Source organism: Dermacentor variabilis, chromosome 2, assembly GCF_050947875.1.
Source record: "Dermacentor variabilis isolate Ectoservices chromosome 2, ASM5094787v1, whole genome shotgun sequence".
Classification (NCBI taxonomy): Eukaryota; Metazoa; Arthropoda; class Arachnida; order Ixodida; family Ixodidae; genus Dermacentor; species Dermacentor variabilis.
Window position 1 is genome coordinate 272720711 of NC_134569.1, and position 20444 is coordinate 272741154.

Genomic DNA, 20444 nt, shown 5'->3' on the forward strand with positions numbered 1-20444 from the left:
CACAAGACTCAAGATCACTTGAAGATAGCCTGTCATGAGCTTCCAAAGTGCAATGGCTACTCCTTCAATACATCGCACAACTTGCCTTTGACATGCTGTGTCCACGATCATATCCAGCATACCGCCCAGCACCCACCGTGCCGCCCCACCTCAACCGTGCCACCCGCCACCCATCGTGCCACTCGTCACCCACCGTGCCCTCTAGCACCCACCGCGCCGCCCAGCACTCACCGTGCCACCCGTCACACACCATGTCGCCCAGCACCCACCATTCCACCCAACACCACAATCCACCTTGATGGTGGGTGATGGATTCCACAATACCCAGCAACCAACAAATTTTCGATAGGGACTATGTACGGCAGTGCCATCGTCAGTAGAACTGTACAAAGTAGTGTGCTCCCAAGCTGCTGATCGATGGAGCTCTGCCTGGACTGTGTGCCAAATATTTTTGGATGTGGAAGGTGGCGGGGGGGGGGGGTGTTGAACTGGTAAAGCGTTTCTTCTTTTTTCTTTTTTTCTTGAGAAGACTGGAGTTGTGTGCAAAGTGTACTAATGTATTCATGGGTTTGCAAATGATTCCTTGCGACCTTATATCTGTTTCTGCGAGAGCGGCAGGTATGTACCTTCTGTACAATGCTAATTATATAAACGATTCTTATTTATTATGACTATTGCTCCCTTGGTTACTGAAGCGCAGCTTCCTGTCTATTCAAGTTAATTTCCAGGTTTATACAAGTTTCTAATAAGGAGGCTTGCACGTTAATTTCTCGTGTACTAGATTACTCATGTTCCTTTAGTTATGTAGCGTTACTCAGTTTCATCGTGTTTTGCATTGCAGTGGTCCTCAATTGTTAAACAGATTTCCTTGTTTCAGCATTCTATAACATCTTTCATTTGATTGACTTTTATTTTTGTAGTTCTTTCAATTATGTCACCATTATTATATTAATTTATCGTACAGGCGTTTTGGTTTTCGATTTAGACATGTTCCCGTTATTTGGTTTTTATAGCAGGATTGATTTTTGATGGCATGTGTCGTTGTTACTTTTGTGTTCTTTTCAAACCTCTAGATTATTGGTAACATTGCTTCTAGGCAGATACCATGCGACTCAATCTTCCATTTTCATTGTGCTTCTTGCAGTTCCTCTGATGTAAATTTATAAATAACTATAGTCTGTTTATCTGGTAGCACGTGCTCTTTACTGTGCAAAATGAGAATGTTTAGCAAACTTCGCGTTCTTGCTGTTCGTCATTTTGTGTGGGCTTACCAATTTCGTTTATGGATGTTCTAGTCATAGTTGATCAATTTCTAGTTCATTTGGAATATTTTTTGGTAGTTTTAGTGATTCTTGGTTTAATTCGAGTTACATTCCATTTCTCATATCTTTTTCTCAGACCTTGCCTTATAATATTTTTGCAATAAAGTGTTGCTTTGTGACGTTCTCATTTCATGCGCTCATGGGACAAAACCCTCGCCTAGCCGATTGTCAAGACGCGCCCATTTCTTAGCGGGAACTCACTCGCACTTTGGTTGTATCGTTGCTGTGTACCAAAGGCGGCATTACAGAATCATTTTCGTCATGTTCATTTTCAGGCGTTTTGGTCGAGGATGCCTCGGCCTGTATAGGCAAAAGTACTTGGCACTGCGCCAGGAGGTCAATAGCAGTAGACACCGACGCTTCAACTCATTTGCGAACCGCGAAAACGAGCTTCAGGTTGTCGTAAACCTTTCAGGACTACTTCTAGACCAGCTTTTCGATAACGCCCTAAAAGCGTTGAGCAATCATATATGAAGAGCCCGGCCAACGGGATTATTTGTGTCTTTCCAAATACTACTTCAAGACCATCTTTTCTAATACCTTTTGAAGAGCTTTTATAGATTGTCTGAAAAAAGTAATCAAGCCGGACGTTAGCAGACATATACGACGTTTCAATAACGAAGTTGTCTTCTTCGTTTTTTAAACTGCTTTTATCGTCTCGGATGAACGCTATATGAGCGTTATGTATCTCTTTTGTGCTACCTGGGACGTATGGTGAGTGCTTAACGCCTGCTTCAGCTCCGCCTCCGATCGCCCCGGCATTGCACTATTTTCGGTATCGGCTCACGTATGTGGAGGGCCTTACTTCTGCTTAACCTCCGCCGCGAGTCGGCCCGGCATTGCATTATCTTCAAGATTGGCTCGCGTACGGGGAGTGCTTAACGCCTGCTTCACCTCCGCCGCGGGTGGGCCCAGTATTGCGCTATTTTCGGGATCGGCCCACGTAGGGGGTGTGCTTAACGCCTGCTTCACTTGCGCCGCGGGTCGGCCCGGCATTGTATTATCACCATGACTGGCCTACCTACGGGGAATTTTTTCGCTTACCATGTCAACGACACGGAAATTTCCTTGGACGGTAGTGGTATACAGCTTCGCTGTAAAACACCAATGACAAGTATAGCTAAAATGGCTGTAAGCTTAAGCGAGTTGCTAATAAGCGCTGGTCTTTTCGGTCTGTCTTTCGCAGGTCTGCTATTCAAAAACGAACAATGTCGTTCGTCGAGACCGCAGCTTCTCATGTAGAAATTTGCCTTAACGTTAGCCAAAGCACGTTGGCACGCTAATTGTTTCGCATTAGTATATAACAGTATATAGCATGAGTGGACGAGAACAGCGAAGAAAGTGGCATATACATAGCGCAACATTTAACTGTAGATTTGTTATCCTAGCACGCACACGATACACAAACATAACATGGCGATCAAGGAGAAAAAAAATATTGACTCGCGATCCTGGCCTGAGAAAGTGGATGTCCAGCGAAAACCACCACTGCAACTGCTGCTGAAGGAGATGATGTAATACTTTAGAGAAATGCGTTTTGGCAGCACGCCGCCGCTGGTCGCACTGTCGTTTTTTTTTCTCTTTTTGCCGATCCACGTATTCATGCTGATCGTCGGCAAGTTCTAACTATGCGTCACCTGCCCATAACCATGCTGCAACTACAATGAAATCAGGCGCAAGGCTGGTTCATTTATATATTAAAAGCTAGTGACGTCACTCCGCGCGTCGCAAGTTCCCGTCGACGTGGCAACTTCTGCAAGAGTAATCTTTAGCAGGAAGCGTATGCGGGGAGCGCTACGCGCTTCGCATTGATATCAGTACAGCCTTATCAATAATCATGCGGTTTGGATGCTTGCTTTGTGCTTCTTCTTTATTGAAACGAATGCTGTGCTGTATGTTATACTCGTGATACTAAAGAATATATCAACTTCTCGCTTCAATCGGTGAAGATTTTCTCTTTACTTTTTCGTGAGGACGTGCCCCGAAGAATCCCGCCAACTAGTAGGTAACAGTGTGGCTGTAAAAATTGGAGCAGATTTTGCCATTGGGCAGAATCGGAGCAACTGGTTGGAATATATATAGAGCGAAACATTGTGTCACTGCATAAAGAGTCGAAACATGAGGGCACACACACGCAAACACACACACGTCTTGAACATATCACGGTTTCTGAGGCAGCATGTACATACGTGTGCAATGCTATTCGAAGCGTTTACTTCCATGCAACCCCGGATGCGCGAAGGCGAGCGCCATCTGGTGGTGCTGCAAAGAACGCAGCAGCACACGTGCTCCATTGTGATTAGTTAGCCTACTCGGCAAGGTAACAGGCCGACCGCAAGCACGGTCACGAAACCCGGCGGTGCTCGCGGAAAAAAATAGCTTCGCTTTTAAAATGTGAGCAATGATAGGCTCATATCAAGGAACTGAAAACTGTCCAACAACGTATTCACAGCTTGCTAGGCAAAGAACCTATAGCGGTAACGAGAATATGTGCATATTTATGCAGTATTTATGCACTTATGTGAACCCCTTTCTGTGCACAAGCGTTTTTTCACAATGGATTGTTATCATGTATTATATTTTGACTGGTATTTCTCAGTAAGGGATCTATGAAGTTACGATAATGCACTTATTCGCTCTTTGATTTATTCTGTTAAAGTTACCGTGCCCCTCGTTTACCCACAGGTACAGAACCTGTCAAATCTGATGGCTTTTTGTCGGTGCCCCCCAAGTGTATTCGATACTGAAATAAAATGACCTAATTATTGATTCATTAATTCCTTGGAGAAACAGCGTCTCTTTTTCTGATAGAACCATCAAAGTTATGGAATTTGTAGTTCGAAGTGGCACTGTTTGTGTATTGATTTTTCTCGTCCAGTCACTCTACCTGTGTTATTATAATTTCAGCCTAACCATAGCTGCGTGAGACAATTATGGTGGTTGCCTCCCTCCAGCACATCGGAATGGACACGACGAGCATGTTGCAGAGGACGCTGATCGTAGAGGCTGCACCGGCCCCACCTGACGGCGGCTGGGGCTGGGTGGCAGTGCTGGCGGGCTTCGTCTGCCACCTGGTCATCGACGGCATAGTCTACTCATCGGGCATCTTTTTCGACGAGTTTCTCGCCTACTTTGGCGAGGGCCATGCTGCCACCTCGTGGATATCCTCCATCACCTTCGGCTGCTACCTCATCTCAAGTAAGCACGCACCTTAAAATGCCAATAAGCAGGAACAAAATGAGAACTGCAGCACGACACCATTCTGCGCTGACAAAATAATGTCGACGGAAATGCCACCTTTCTTGCTGCTAACCAGATTAAGCGCCGTGGCTTTCTGGACGCTTTCGAGCAGTGCATGATCTTCATGGAACAAGCGATAAACCAAGATGTTCTGGTATTCAGTGCTTGGTACATCGAAGGAATCCAGCTAGCATAGCTAACGAAGCACAGATAGTATGTGTCGTGTCTGTATACTAAACAAATACCTACAGCGCTTCAGCTTAGCGAGTAGATAATAACAGTTTTGTAAAACAACATTTGTTTGCTATATTTATTTAAAAATGTTAGCTGAGAATGACGCACTTTATGTTTTTTAGGTAGCTCGTTATACTCATGAAATTTACTACGATTCTTTGCAGCAGGCTGGGAAACGCGGTACCTTATACTACCTGTAGTAGTATACGACACAAACATCCTCCGTGACCATTCTTCCACGCATGAATTCGATACGGCAATATGGGGGCCTGATTTTGTCAGTGTTTGTTTTTTGCTTGTTGTGCAGGGTGGCATATTTTCAAGCTGATAGTGAACGGCAATCGACAGTTCAGTCATCGCCTATTCACTCCTTACAATCGCATACTTTCACCAGTGGTACCTCCCCGAATGTCTCATGTGTAAGATATGAAACTGCCTTCACAACGGCATTTTCCTCCTCGTAAGAGGGAAGATGAGAATTGGCGTCGATATGGGTGAAGACCTCATGAGGCAAGGGATGCAAGAACTGAGAAAGTCGCGATTCTAGCCGCAAAAATTACATGCGAGCGCCCTTCATTTTGCATTTCAGTTTGGCAACTGATGGCAAGTAATTAGAGCGGCAGAAATTGAAGGTAGTTTGTAGGCATTCATCTTAGAAAAACAATAGACGTCTAGACAAAAAGACAGAATGGAAACGGGCAACAAAACCTGACCACCAACTAAAAAGGTAGCACGGCGGCGTAAACGGAGCCAGACACAAAAACTTACCTCTGTATGCTAAAGGATACCATGATCACCTGTCAAGCTTACCTGCGCAAGCAGAAAAGTGGTAGCTCCAATTGCGCATCAGGGACACGCGTGGGACTACGAGAAGAAAAACTCAGCGCCCTTCCATTCTTTGAAGAAGACTGACCAGCGGATCTGTGTATCAAGGCCCCTAAATGGTGAACTGCACCTCCGCCGCGGGTCGGCCGGTCATTGCATTATCTTCAAGATCGGCCCACGTACGCGGAATGCTCAACGCCTGCTTCACCTCCACCGTGCATCGGCCTGACATTGCACTGTCTTCGGGATCGGCCCACGTATGGGGAGTGCCTAATGCCTGCTTCCCCTACGCTGTGGGCCGGCCCGGCATTGCACTATCTTAAGGATCGGCCCACGTATGAGGCATGCTTAACGCGTGCTTAACCTCCGCCGTGGGTCGGCCCGGCATTGAACTGTCTTCGGGATCGGCCCACGTACGGGGAGAGCTTAACACCTGCTTCACCGCCGCCGCGGGTCGGTCCGACATTGCATAATCTACGGGATCGGCTCACGTATGGGGAGTGCTCAACGCCTGCTTCACCTCCGCCGCGGTTAAGCCCGGAATTGCATTATCTTCGGGAACGGCCCATGTATGGGGAGTGCTTAACGCCTGCTTCACTTCTGCCGTGAGTCCGCCTGGCATTGCACCATATTGGCGATCGGCCCACGTATGAGGAGTGCTTAACGCCTGCTTAACCTCCGCCGTGGGTCGGACCCTCATCGCACTATCTTTGGGATCGGTCCACGTATGGGGACTGCTTAACGCCTGCTTCACCTCCGCCGCGGGTCGGGCCGGTATGGCATTGCCTTCGGGTCGGCCAACGTGTGGGGAGTGCTTGAGGGCCTGTTTACGCTCGAGCCGCCCATCGCCGCAAGCCTACCGCACGCATGCGGTCGCGCGAAAAATTGCACATATCGACCAGTTGTGCACAAATTTCCGTTGACACTGTGTAAACAGTGTAAACCGTACACATTGTAAACAGAAATTGGTCCATAAGTGTTCGACTTGGGCAATTTTCTGCGCGACCGCAAGCGTGCGGTGCAGCTTGCGGTGATGGGCGGCTCGAGCGTAAACAGGCCCTGACGCCTGCTTTACCTTCGCCGCGGGTCGGGCAAGTATGGCACTACTTTCTGGATCGGCCCACGTATGGGGAGTGCTAAGTCCTGCTTCAACTCCGCTGCGGGTTGGGCCGGTATATCACTAACTTCGGGATTGGCCCACATATGGGGAGTGCTTACTGTCGCTTCACCTCCGCTGCGGCTCGGCCCGGCATTGCACTACCTCGTGATCGGCCCACGTCTGAGGAGTGCTTAACGCCTGCTTCACCTCCGCCGTGGGTCGGCCCGGCATTTCACCAACTTTGGTATCGGCCACCGTATGCGGAGTGCTTAACGCCTGCTTCACCTCCGCCGCGGTTTCGCCCGGCATTGCGCTATCTTTGAGATCGGCCCGCGTATGGGGAGGGCTTAACGCCTGCTTCGCTTCCAGCGCGTGTCGGCCCGGCATTGCATTATCTTCGGGATCGGCCCACGGAGGGGAAGTGCTTAAAGTTTGCTTCCGCTGTGCTGCGGGTCGGGCCGGTACTGCACTACCTCCGGGATCGGCCCGCGATGGGGGATTTCAGTTCCCCACGCCAACGACAAAAAATTTCCTTGGACGGTAGAGCTCTTCAGCTACACACTAATAAATGATAATTCACGTCATCTCTTCCTCGTGCGAGGTACTCGAAGGCTCGCCAACGCGCCCGCTTCCACTATTGGGCGTGTTCAGATTAGGACCCACTAAGGGCCACCATCAGTATGTTTTTTATATTGAGCGGAATTATTTTATGAGGTTGAAAAATCTATGTTTAGAAAGAATCGACGTTTGTTTCCGCTTTACTTAGCACGCGTTTCTTGAAAAAAAGAATGGCTGCGGCTTAGCTCAGCTAACCATGAATATGCAAAGTTAAAGCTTGGTTTATCCTGGTTATACATTTGTTTCACTTTGTCAAGTTCTGATTTAGCTGGAATTACTGTACTTGGGTATAGGTGGCCAAAAATGTGCACTCGCCAAGAACGAAAGAAAAATAAAGAACATGAAGTTTCGGACCCCGTACCCTTGATGACAATGAAGATATATGCGAAGGCGCGCGGCTGTTTATGGGTGAGGTGCCGCAGCGTACGGGTGTATATCTCGGGATGATTACCTCGCGTCCTGTTTATCGCGCGTCTAGTTGAATAAATGTTGTATGATTCTAAAAGCAAACGGGCAGATAAGTGTTTCTCTTTTGCGATGATGGCTGTCGAGTCCCAGTCCATGATGTGTCCGGTAAGTTCGCGATGTTCCGCCAGGGCGTTCGTGGCTGTGTGGCACTTGGCGAAGTCATTCACGTGTTGTTTGAAGCGCTGTTTGAAATTTCTGCTCTCTCTGATATGCGACACGTCTCAGTCCATGTTCATTACCTCATGTCCTTTATTTTCTTTTATTCTTGATGAGTGCACGTTTTTTGGCACCAGTATGTTTCCTCGCCAGACAAGTTCTCGTCGAACACTTGGCTATGTTAGTCTTGGAGAGAAGCCTGTGACTGCTGCCATAACACAAATCCGTCATTTCGTCATTTTGAAAACGAGACATGCCTCTTTCCAGTATCAACTTCAGTTTAACACGTGCTGCAAGACGCATGCACTCATTCCGATGTCCCTGCGCCTACCGCTCTTTGTCAAGACTGTCGTGGGGAACCGGACTATTGCCAAAGCCGAGGAACCCCTTCTACAGGCCCGCGTCCTCGAAACAAAGGCAACAATCGAACGTCGGGAGGACGAGATCTTCTTCGCCCAAAGTCGACTCGAAAACCAAGTACCAATAGAATTCCACAGTGTTCTGCTTCACGCCAACAGTACTGCCACCGCCACGAGCAAAAAAAAAAGGATCAGCGTGTCAGGCTTGCAAATTCTCCCTTCTTTTATGAAGAAATGCCGGTACTTCGGGCACACTACGCTTTCAGAACTTCGTGCACTCTCGACCCGGCAGAGCATGCACTGCTCAGCTGCGGCCTTAAGTACAACATCGGCACACGGCCAAATGTCAGCCAGCTGACTTGCGCCGTGGAACAAGCGGTACGACTTGCTGAGTCTAGTCTACGGGAAGAAGCTCGCTCGCGTGCAATTGGCGTCATCTCGAAGGTTGCGAGGGAAATCCTACGACGCTGCCTGCAGTAGAAAGAAGCGCTTTGAAACGACTAATAGCAAACAAGGACATAGTCATCCTCACCACGGACAACGTAAATGCTACTTTGGCTTTGAACCATGTGGACTGCGTCAAGAAGATAAATGGGGTGCTCCAGGACACGTCGATCTATGCCAAGCTGGCTAGGGATCTCACGAAGAAGGTGGAAGCGGAGCACCAGAAGCCGCTTACTGCAATTTTCAAGTTCGCCCCCCCGCCCCCACGAAAGAAAGAATCTCTACTGCAGGTTACTCTGCCACAACGGATTGGCTCCAGATCTCTACGGAGTGCCGAAAATTCACAAATCCGACGTTCCGATACGAAAAATTCTCGACTACACATGCTTGCCGCTGTACGAACTGTCCGGCCACCTGCAGCGTATTTTTAGGCCGCTTGCAGGACTCACGCCGACTTTCGTCGCTCCTCTCATTTCATTGAGCAAATAAGAGGCGCCTGCATTGCCGCCGATGAAGTCATGATCTCCATTGACGTAAAGTTATATTTACATGCGTTCCAATTGACTATGCGCTTTAGTGCTGCAGGAAACTTGCCGAGGCTGAATCTTCTTTGCGCGAACGCACGCCACTCAAAACCCAAGACGTTTGCCGCCTTCCAAAATTTTGCCTTGAGAATACATGCTTCGTATTTAACAAGGAGTATTACAAGCACGTATTCGGAACAGCGCACAGCTGTGTCCGTTGTTTGCGCCAACGTTGCTCAGGAGGATATGGAAAGTGCCGCCTTGTCTTCATTTGGAACGCACACAAAGCTTTTTCTAAGGTACATGGACGACTGCTTCTGTATTATCGGTCGCCGGCACGCAACACATTTCCTCCAGCACCTAAATTCCTCCAAGCCGAGCTTATGGTTCACGGCTGAAAAGGAAACCAATGCGCGCATATCCTTCCTGCATGTTCTCGTAGAGAGGAATTCAAGCGGCTTTACAACTAGTGCGTAGATAAAGCCAACTCACACTGGAAAGTACGTGAGCTTCGAGTGGTCGCACCCAACTGGACAAAAGCGATCCGTCGCAGCAGCCCTCTTTTCCCAGTAATTCAGCCTCTGTTCCAGCCCTACGAAACGTAGACAAGAGCTGCAAGTTGTGAAATGGGACCTGTTAAACAATGGTTACCCTCAACAGCTACTCAGAACGCAGAAACGCAAATGAGTGAAGCCTGGCCTTGAAACGGCGAAATAAACAGTGAAGCGCGGCGGTACCTTACACAGTGGGAACAAGCGAAGCCCTTTCAAGAATATGTAAGAGCTGCTGAGGGCAACCCGTCCACATGTGTTCCCGAAAACATGGCCAACAGCTGGTTCGCGCAAAAGACATTTTGTAGCACACGAACAACCCGGGAGTGATCTAGCAGTTAGCATGCAAGGAGTATGACGTCTCGTACATTGGTGAGAGCGGGAATTTTAAACGTCGCTTGAAACAACACAGGAATGACGTCGCCAAGTGCCACACAGGCGCAAACGCCCTGGCGGAGCATTGCGAACTAACTGTACACAGCCTTGACTGGCTGGGACTCAGCAGCCTTTATCGCAAAAGAGAAACACTTATATGGCCATTTGCTTTTAGGATCATACTACATTCAATCAACTGGACGCACGATAAAGAGGACGCGGGGTATCCGTACCGAGATATACACCCGTACGCTGCGCCACCTCATTCATAAATGGCCGCGCGCCCATGCTTTATATCTTCATTTTGATCAAGGGACCCGTACGGGGCCCGAAAAGTCATGTTCTTTAGTTTTCTTTCATTCTTGGCGAGTGCACATTTTTTTTGGCACCAGTATGCTTCCTCACCAGACGAGTTTTCGTCGAACACTTGACTATATACTTAGGAATGCAATTATCGTTAGGCCAGGTATGACGGCTGGGCCTAGGTCAGTGGCTAAACATTCAAGCTTGGGTTGAGACGGGTTGTTTGACAGTGCGGCGCCTCTTGTATCACAGGGAAAGAACAAGTGCTAGACATGCAAATAGACGCTACGAACATGTGCAATGTCGAAGCACAAAGGCAGAGGGTGCTAATACGGTCGCCACATTGATTTGGACGGTGCGAATTCTGTGCATTCTGGACCCTCTCGACTGAAGCAGCCCGCCGGGCGATATCCGCAGGATGGTCACACACCGCATGGCGATGACGGCTCAAAGCCTTCCGCTCCCGCGAAGCGCTCAGACTCATCGCTCTAATCCATGGCCAAGCTCGCACTGACTAGGTGAGCGCACCGCCCCTCTTAAACTGGTGCGCGGCGAGTCAGGCGGGCAGGTGGCGAGCCAGCGGCGGAGAAAGCATGCACCAAGCGGTGGCAGCGCCGGAGCTCGGCGGCGTGCGTCTAAATGTCGTACAAAAATCCCTCACGTGACCTTATCCTAGGTGCTAGGGACAGGGTCATTTAGGGATTTTTGAGAAGGCACGATGGTGGCGCCGAGCCACGCCGTGGCATGTTCGTCTTCGGCGTGATCGTTCTCCAGCCCGCGCGGACCACGCATTGTTCAACCATGGTCAGCGTTGCTTATGTGATTGTGTTTGCGTTGCTTGTGTGTAGGTTGTAGGTTCTGTGTTACTTGGCTGAATGCCGCGAGTAGTGGTGGTGCGGCCATGCATCTTTGGCCTCGGTGAGTTCCGGCAGCAGAGAATCTGCGTCGTGTAACCCATACTTCCTTAAGAACTCGGCGGTGGTGACAATTGAAATGTCGAAGTGTCCTAGCGCCTCGGCAGCAAAGTTCTGCGAACCGCGATATGCCATCGCCGTGTCCCACTTTATTAACGGACATAGAGGGATGGGCTGCTCCCTACAAATCATGTAAATCCGACTGCGTCGACCGCCCACTGCTCAGCGCTGAATGTGTGTTTCGTGTGCTGTGCTTCAAACGAGTGGTGCAGCCGTGCAGCGGGGGTGGTGGAGGAGCAGAGTAGCTTAGGGGCTCCATTTGCGCGTTCACAGACATGTGCTCCCGGTTTGGCCTCATTAGCATCTGCCACGGGATTGTGGTGTGCTCCTTGCCTAGTATGAATTTATGGTGCTAACACACAGCCTGTTCACCTTTTTCCATGCTATATGTCATTTGCATGACGACGCAGTGAAAACGAGGCATATGGCTGTGTTCTTTACGTTTGTGCGTGGTACTTTCTATTGTGGAAGTTCTGGCAGGCTTATTACGCAAGGACCACGAACTTAAACATATAAACATATTTCTGTGTGTCTGAAATATTGAATAATCCATGATAATTGCCCTTTACGAATGGTAACGGCTACCCGGCCTGTGTGAATTAGCTACCTGTTGTTGCGACGCTCTTCCGTGTGGTAGACTGATGCATGGTGCGCATTTATTTCTGTAGTGTTAAAAAAAAACATTTGTTTATTCACTCAATACAAATGTACTGCTTCGACTCAGAACATTTTTGTTATGCGGTGAAGCATACTAAATATGGAAGGTGGCCGCTATCACCCAGCATAGTATGTCCAATTTGGCGACCTGAGAGGTGGCAGGCGCGCGAACGTATAATTAAAGAACTATTATTTTGTGCAGTGACAGTTGCCTCTTTCCACGTTTAGTATGCTTCACCGCAGTACATTGGTTAGGCTTCACCGCGATACATCGGTGTATTGCGAAGAAGGTAATCTAAAAAAAGCCCAATTGTGCAACGTTTTTGTTTTTGTTGCTTGCTACACCGCAATACGGGGGTGGAAATAAGCATCGTGCAGTAAAGCATACTAAGAGTGTAAAGGGTACATAGCTTTACACTGCGGTCATCATTTCCAATTGTGATGTAATTTGCAAGTGCATCTGTTCTCGTAGTAAGCTTGATTGACAATTCCTTGTGCATTACAAATCCATATTGCAGGGAAGCTTACTACAGCACATTCACCATTATGAAACGCGTTATACACCTTCAAGTCAGGTGCACAATGCAGATTCATGCCCATGCTTTTGGCTGGACTGCACTTGCTCTTTGAGAATTGGTGCTTTACTCTAAACTGGGGGGCTGAAGTTGATACGGAAGCACAATTTTTATAAAGGGAAAAAGATTTTGCCAAGATGGTTGCAGCACAGCTCTTTCTTCTCCTTCCAGGCACCTTTGCTTCTAGAAGCTTCCACTGCAGTGTTTCGAGCCTATTTGAGCCAGCGCATAGTGTATATAAAAGTCGGACACTAATTGAGAACATCACCTATACTCTCTGCAGTAAGCTGTGCACAGGAGAAGTTCATGCCTATATATACTAAAAAAATATAGCACGACCAGACAAAATAAAAGAAGGGGCTTGGCTGCATCAATACTAAGTATTAAAGGGTGCTTTATCCTTTCCCTTGAGTTTTCTGTTTTTGTGCTTTCTATAATGGATCCACCACAGTAACCACGCGAGTGCCAAACTTGAGCTTGTTGGTTTCTGGTCTCATGGTTATTACTAACAGAAAAGTGTGATAAACGAACAAGAGCTTGGAGGCACCAGTCACCTTCCTTGCCTCATGGTGTCGCTTCATGAGCACCGCGAGCATTCAGACCAACTAGCAAGGGAGGTTTCAATGTGCACTCAATGAGAACTTCTGAACAGTAGAATGCTTGGACGCAGCAAAGTCTAATAAGGAAGCATTCAGGGTGTGCAAAGTGCACCTTTGAAGCTGGCAGCATTGCTGAAGGGGTTTTGCCTATCTGCCTTCTTTCATAATCATCATAATAACCGTGGTCGTCGTCGTCATCATCATCAGCAGCAGCAGCAGCCTGGTTACGCCACTGCAGGGCAGGCTAACTACCCCTGTCGTGTACTAATTGAGGTCATGTTGTCCCTGCAAACTTCTTAATCCCATTCGCCCACCTAACTTTCTGCCGGCCCCTGCTACGCTTCCCTTCCCTTGGAACCCAGTCCCTAACCCTTAATGACCATCGGTTATCTTCCCTCCTCATTACATGTCCTTCCTGCCCAATTATTTTTCTTGATTTCAACTAAGATGTGATGAACTCGCGTTTGTTCCCTCACCCAATCTGTTCCTATCCCCTAAAGTTACACCTATCATTCATCTATATACATTTAGTTGCGTCGTCCTCAATTTAATTAGAACCCTTTTCATAAGCCTCCAGGTTTCTGCCCCGTACGTGAGTACTGGTGAGACACAGCTGCAATGCACTTTTCTGTTGAGGAATAATGGCAACCTGCTGTTCATGAGCTGAGAATGCCTGCCAAACGCACCCCAGCCCATTCTTGTTCTTCTGATTATTTCATTCTCATGATCCGGTTGCCCGATCACTACCTGTCTTAAGTAGATGTATTCCCTTACTATTTCCACTGCCTCGCTACCTATCGTAAACTGCTGTTCTCTTGCGAGACTCTTAAGGCGTAAATATAGTCCGACGTAACGTGCGCGCGCGCGCGCGCTCCCACACGCTACGTTGCGTTGGCGAAAACAACTCCTTCTATAGTCCGACGCACTGCAGCACCGACGCAACCGGCGGCAGCCAGCGCGCCCCGACGTGCCCGGCGCAGATTTGGCTCTTGCTCCATACGCGCGCCGGCGCCGCCGACCGCGCCGACCCACAATTCATCTTGCGGAGGAAAATGGCGGATGCCTGTGCGAACAACATGAGTGGCGCCAGCGGCTCAAACATTGAACTTGCATCGGATAGCGTGGTGGAGAGGTTTATCGAAGCCATAAAGCAACACCCCTGTGTGTACGACACTAAGCGACTCGATTTCAGGGACCAACAGCGCAAAGAGAACGCGTGGGAACAGATACGGCACAGCAGCGGTCTCTCTACAGGTGAGCTGCGTTCGGCTTCATTTGCACGTTTCTCGGCCGAAGCATGCCACTTGCTGCATGCACTGTACTGTTTGATTGATATTTTTTGTCCCTCCTTTCCGTTTGTAGTTGAAGAATACCACAAGTTGTGGAAGAAGCTCCGAGATCGGTTTACCCGTGAACTCAAAGCAATCGAGCTCGCAACGAGGAGCGGCAGCGCCTACGTCGCGAGGCAGACGTGGGAGTTTGCCGATGCAATGAGCTTCTACAAGAACTGTGGTCGTCCCAGAAAGTGAGTTGGTTTCTCTTTGTTTTGGAATGTTTGCTTTCGCTGCTTGAGTTACGTGGAGATACGCGCATGAAGTGTGTTCGTTGTACGGAATGAATTGGGTGCTATGTTCACGCACATGTTGTGCACTGAGCCTCCTTCGTTAATTTATGCTTTTGTACCGTAACTTTCGCGTCCGTGCCGGTGGATTTAAAATCAGTTTTTTGCTTTTGCTTTTGTTTCATGTAACTGCCTATGAACTACTGCGCTGTATCGCGTTTAGCAGCATGGCTTCGGGAGAAGACCCTGGAGAAGTCTGTCCGCAATTGCTCGTCATTTCGGAATGTTTCACAGCTTTTAAGCGGCACTCAGATGAGGGGACCGAATCCGTAGTAAAATAAGATGAACGTTTTGCCAGACTTCGAAAGATAGAGTAGTGCCGAACATGCCATCAAATAAGCTTGCCGGACGGTCCGACATCTGTTGCGAAAATTCTGTGAATCCTCATGCTACCGATTGTGCTTTGGTGTTGTGTGTTTTTGCATGTTTGGTTTCACGAGTTCGGTCCAACTGCATTCTTGGAACTGGCGTAGACTTCGTTTTGGGCTAACATAACATGTGCATTGGCTTTTGGTTGCTTGGTTGTTCGGCTTGCGGCTTTGCTGTTAGTGCTGGGGGTGGGTCGAGGGTTGCAAAGGGTCAGGATATCGGTCGGGGAGGTGGCTCCTGCTTCTGGAATGCTTTACTCACCGACGTTTCACAACACCAGCATTTTCGCTTTGTGAAACTGGTACTAACGCGGACAATTGGGACAGTTCGTTCAGCATTTTGCGTATTGGAACAGCGCTCCCCACAATTGAAACTAAATTGCATACATCAGTTGTAGTTAGATCTCATGTGTTTGTCTTACTTTCGTCTTCATCTCTGTGTGTAATGCTGTTTGACTCGACAGACATTTGCACTCTTTTTGCAGTAAAATAAAAAAAGAAACTAGAAAACTGAACTAACTAGAGTCGAACCTGTTTTTTTTTTCAGCACTACCTGCAACGTGGGCTCAGATGCCGTGCCAAGAGGTGACGACAGCGCCTCAACAGCAGAAGAAGTCTAACGCAATACAAGGCAATTCGTCAGCACCATCGCCCATCGCCAATGCTGATGACTTGGAGCCTGCAGCAGCTAGTCCTGGTCAACCTGCCAGTCAGGAAGACTTCACAGTGAGCGAGCCACCATCAAAACAATCAAAGAAAGGAAGAAGTTGCGACTACTTCGAGGAGCAGCTCCTTTCACAGCTCGGCAAACACACCACAGAAAACGAGGCTTTCGGGCAGTCTATTGCCATAAGCCCTGACAGGATGCCAACGAGAATTGCCCCACGCTTTAAGGTTAAAATAATGGAACTCTTAGCAGAATTTGACCAGTATGAGGCTTAATATTAAGGTATACCTTTTGAAGCGTAGGTGACAGCAAATACATTATTTGCGCTTTGTTTCTTTTAATAACCTGAAGGACATTACAGTTCCTTTTTTTTGCATTTCCTATCATGCAGTGTAGTTTCCTGATATCATTGTGTTCATGTTCCTATTGTTTGAGTCAGCTGCATAGCTGTGATATATTTGTTGTTTGACTGTTGACCTGTTTCCCTGTATGTATTGCAAGTTTCAATGTAGTTAGTAGTCTCCTGCCTCTTTCACCGCTTCATTTCTTCGCAGTGCAAGGTGCAATGCAAAGTGCAATGCGCTTTCTTTCTTTTGGTAAGCTGAAGGACATTGCAGTTACTTTTTTTTGTATTTCCTGCCATGCAGTGCAGTTTCTTGATATCATTGTGTTCATGTTCCTATTGTTTTAGTCAGCTGCAAAGCTGTGATATATTTGTTGTTTGACTGTTGACCTGTTTCACTGTACGTATTGCAAGTTTCAATGTAGTTAGTAGTCGCTTGCCTCTTTCACCGCTTCATTTATTCGCAATGCAAGGTGTGTGTGATATCCTGGTAACTTGAAAGTATATTTTTTCAGCGCAGAATCAGACAGGACATAGGAAAGGGTTAGGAAACAGCTACCTTCAGCTATGTTCAAGCATTCAGTCATTTGTGACGTGCTGTTTTTTTCATGGGAACGTTGACTGAAATGCGCGGCATGCATGTGGAAAGAAAATGTGCGTTTGGAAAGATCAGCGCGAGAAGTGGTTAAACGACACACAATCGTTTTCCCTGCTATTGCGCTGCATAAAGAATAGATCGATCGAAAGAATGAAAATTTTCTAAACTTTATCCGGAGGTTATGTGCTCACTTTCATGGGGAAATATAGGAAATACTATTCACAGCGAGAAACAGACGGTAACCTCTTAGGTAGAGCGCTGTGACAGATAAAAACAAGTGGATCTCGGTAAATAGGCTACGGAACATAAGTAAAAGTTACAATATTTACCGCAGCGTGACTGCCAGCCTTTCTCCTGGGCTGAATGTGTTCTTGTGGTTCGACGGATGGAGGTTGCGGTCGTGGACAAGGCTCAGGAGTTTATCAAAAGAGGCCTTGGTCATCCTGTGCGGGAAGTCATTGGACGTAACGGTTTTCAAGCATGCACTAAGCATGTTCAAAGCAACACCTAGTCCCATTACGACAGGTTGCATACAGTAAAGCCACATTTAAAAAACTGTTGCCCAAGCAGCCTCACGGAGTGTGAAAGCATTCGGCCCTACAAAGCATAATACAAGATTTCACTTTCCTTCGTGCATTTTTAGAGAAATAAAAACATCTGCTCCCACACTTCACAGCGAGATAAAATCTACCCAAGAATAAACGCACCCTTTATGCGAAGTCTATTTACCTGAAGTACTTGAGATGGTACTCTGGGTCCTTTTGTCGTAGTTCTTGCACAAGCTGGTGGTACTCGCCTGTGCTTTTCCGCTCAGCGAAAATCTCTCGCACCTACATCGAGCGCCGGCGCTTTCGACGGACGCGGTGCACTAATAACGCGAGAGAAAGTTTCTGTCGTGCAGATGAATGAATGAATAAAGCCTTTATTTTAAGGAAGGGGACGGCTCTAGGCCGCTGGTGGGGATTAGGAGGGAAGGGAATGTGGGTACCCAGACTGTTGGCTGAAACACTTCATCTCAGTCTGGGATCTTCCGCTTTATGCAGGCTCAGGTGCATGTTCAGTTCCGCCGCTCTCACATGGGCTGATCGACCCCCTCTACACTACTCGAAACAGGCCACTTTATCTGCCATATGTCGCAATGGCTTTCTGTGCTTCAGGGTTAGTTTGTATTGTAATTCCTAGTGTTCTAATGTCTCCGTGTAGTAGATGCTGAATGTTGGATCTCCCTTGTGAAAAAGCTGCACAGCTCCAAATGAGGTGTTGCAAGCCTGCTCTGCATGACTCCTGGCAATGTGTACATCGGGTGTAAGTCTTCGCAATCGTAGCTTGTCTGGGTTGGTGCCATTTCTCAAGTATGTGTGGTGTGTATGCAGCGTTGGCCATAACCTTATTCAAGAAAACCTCTTCCGTGCGGGTAAGCCCGCCCTTGTCGTCAAACAAATGTACTGGTGTAGCTTCTAATAATCTTTGTTTACTGTCTGCTTTTATTTTAGTACGAATGTAATGCATCAGTGCTGTGCTAGGAGAGCCTGCAGCCAATATCTTTAGGTATGGATTTTGGTCCACGGGGTTTGGCGAGGAAATGGAGTGTGGGGAGCTGTACGCGTAATCAAGCCCACCCGCTTGCGCGGCAGCTGCGTGCGCGGCTGCGTTTCCCCCATCCGTGCCGGTGTGCCCCGGTGTCCATAGGATTTCAACATTTGTCCCATTGTCCTGTATTCTCTTTAGCTTTTTTGTGGTGTCGTTGGCCACCGCATCATTTGTCGTAGGCCCCGTTAATTCGGCCACTGCTTCGTACGAATCAGTAAGGATCCTATAATTATTTCGCACACTCTGCTCTACAATGTCTCCCATGTCAATGGGAATGGTGTTGACCGCTCCCCATATAGCTAAGAGCTCAGCGTGCAAGGTTGCACCCCCAGGAAGCTGACATGTGTGATAGCCATTGTGTTGGGGTGCAGATGTGCTAACCCAGGCCATGCTTGCTATGTCGTTTGTGATTGCAGCGTCCGTGTAGATGTCAGTGGTGTGCTGCGGCATGCTTAATCCCAATCTCTTTTCAAATATTTTTCTAGCTTCCGCGTTTCGTCTGGCGATAGGGCGTTGTTGCCTCCGTATGCCCAGTGGTGCTTCCCATGGTGGCGTTATGGTCGCTTCCGCGGGCTCTGGCTTCGCATGGACTTGTTTATCCCATGCCATGATCTGTTTTCCTTGGGTCGTGTTTTCCAACCGGGATCGCATTCGAATTCGTGCTTCACTGATTATGTCCCGTATGGGTGGAATCGCTACGAGCTTGAGCAGGTCCTCGTTCCTCGTGTGCTTTGGTAGCCCAGTGATCGTACGGAGGGTGGCCCTGTGTAACTTTTCGATGTCGCCGAGGTCTCGTTCAGAGAATTCGTACAAGGGTGCCCCGTAAAGAATCCTTCCAACCGCGACCGCTTTTGCAAGCGTTTGGCACGCTTTCTGACGCGCTCCGCCATACTTGCTCGATATTCGTCTAACCATGTGCAACAGCGGTCTCCATTTTTGCTTTAGTGTGCGAATCCATAGCTGGGGGCTGTTGCAGCTAGCAATCTGTGCTCCAAGAATCCTAATTTGTCCATTGGCCGACGTAATATCGCTTTGGCCGATGTGTAAAGTGATCTGCTTGTTTACATTGGTTGCTTTCTTTCCGTCTACGCTAATCAATTCTGTCTTCTCTGGCGAGAGTTGCAGTCCGAGGTTATCTAAAGTGTTGCTAAGGCTCAGGATCGCTGCTTGCAGCTCAGTTTGCATGCTCTGTATGTCGGAATAATCCGCCGCTTCCGTCCATATTGTTATATCGTCGGCGTAAATAGTAAAACGGGCTGAAGTGTCTCGCTCAAGACTTTCTGCCACACGTGTCATGGCCAGATTGAATAGCATAGGTCCGAGGATGGAGCCCTGGGGCACTCCCCTATCCAAGTGATAGGTCTTCGGACTCCATCCCGGTGCCTTGCCGTGGAGCTTGATTGGTCTGCTTTGGAGGAAGGTATGTATCCAATTGTATGTTCTTTGGCTAGGGTACCTGGTTGCCAGTTCCTGTAAGATGGCCTCTTGTTTCACGTTATCGAATGCTTTACGCATATCGACTGCAAGAATATAGTCAGGCATCTGTTTGCGAGACTTACGGTTGATCACTCTGCGGAGCAACCAGAGGCAGTCATGTGTGCCCATGTTCGGCCGAAAACCTGCCTGCGCAGGATGCAAACCCGGTTGTACATATTCGATGTAGTGCTGCATTCTTGTGTGTAGCATTCTTTCTATCAATTTGCAGACAGTTGACGTTAGAACTATGGGGCGTAGGTTAGCTGGTTTCGTGTGGTCTTTGCCCGGCTTCGGTATGGGGTAGATGAGAGATAGTTTTAGTGAATCTGGCACTAGTCCGGATTCCCAGGATTCATTGATAATTGTTAAGAGCTGTTCTTGAGCTTCATTGCTGAGGTTTCGAAGTTCTTGCCAAGTCACTCCGTCGTGCCCGGGAGCTGATTTCGTTTTGCCTTGTG

The 20444-nt window shown here is 48.1% G+C and overlaps 1 protein-coding gene across 1 annotated transcript in view; it reads left to right on the plus strand.

The window, feature by feature from the left end:
• Positions 1 to 4285: 4285 nt before the first annotated feature.
• The window catches only part of LOC142571273 (monocarboxylate transporter 13-like), a 682600-nt gene continuing 666441 nt past the window's right edge, over positions 4286 to 20444 (plus strand). Inside the window, exon 1 of the mRNA XM_075679507.1 lies at positions 4286 to 4520. Coding sequence (XP_075535622.1) covers positions 4286 to 4520 — 235 coding nt within the window. The remainder of the gene's footprint in view (positions 4521 to 20444) is intronic.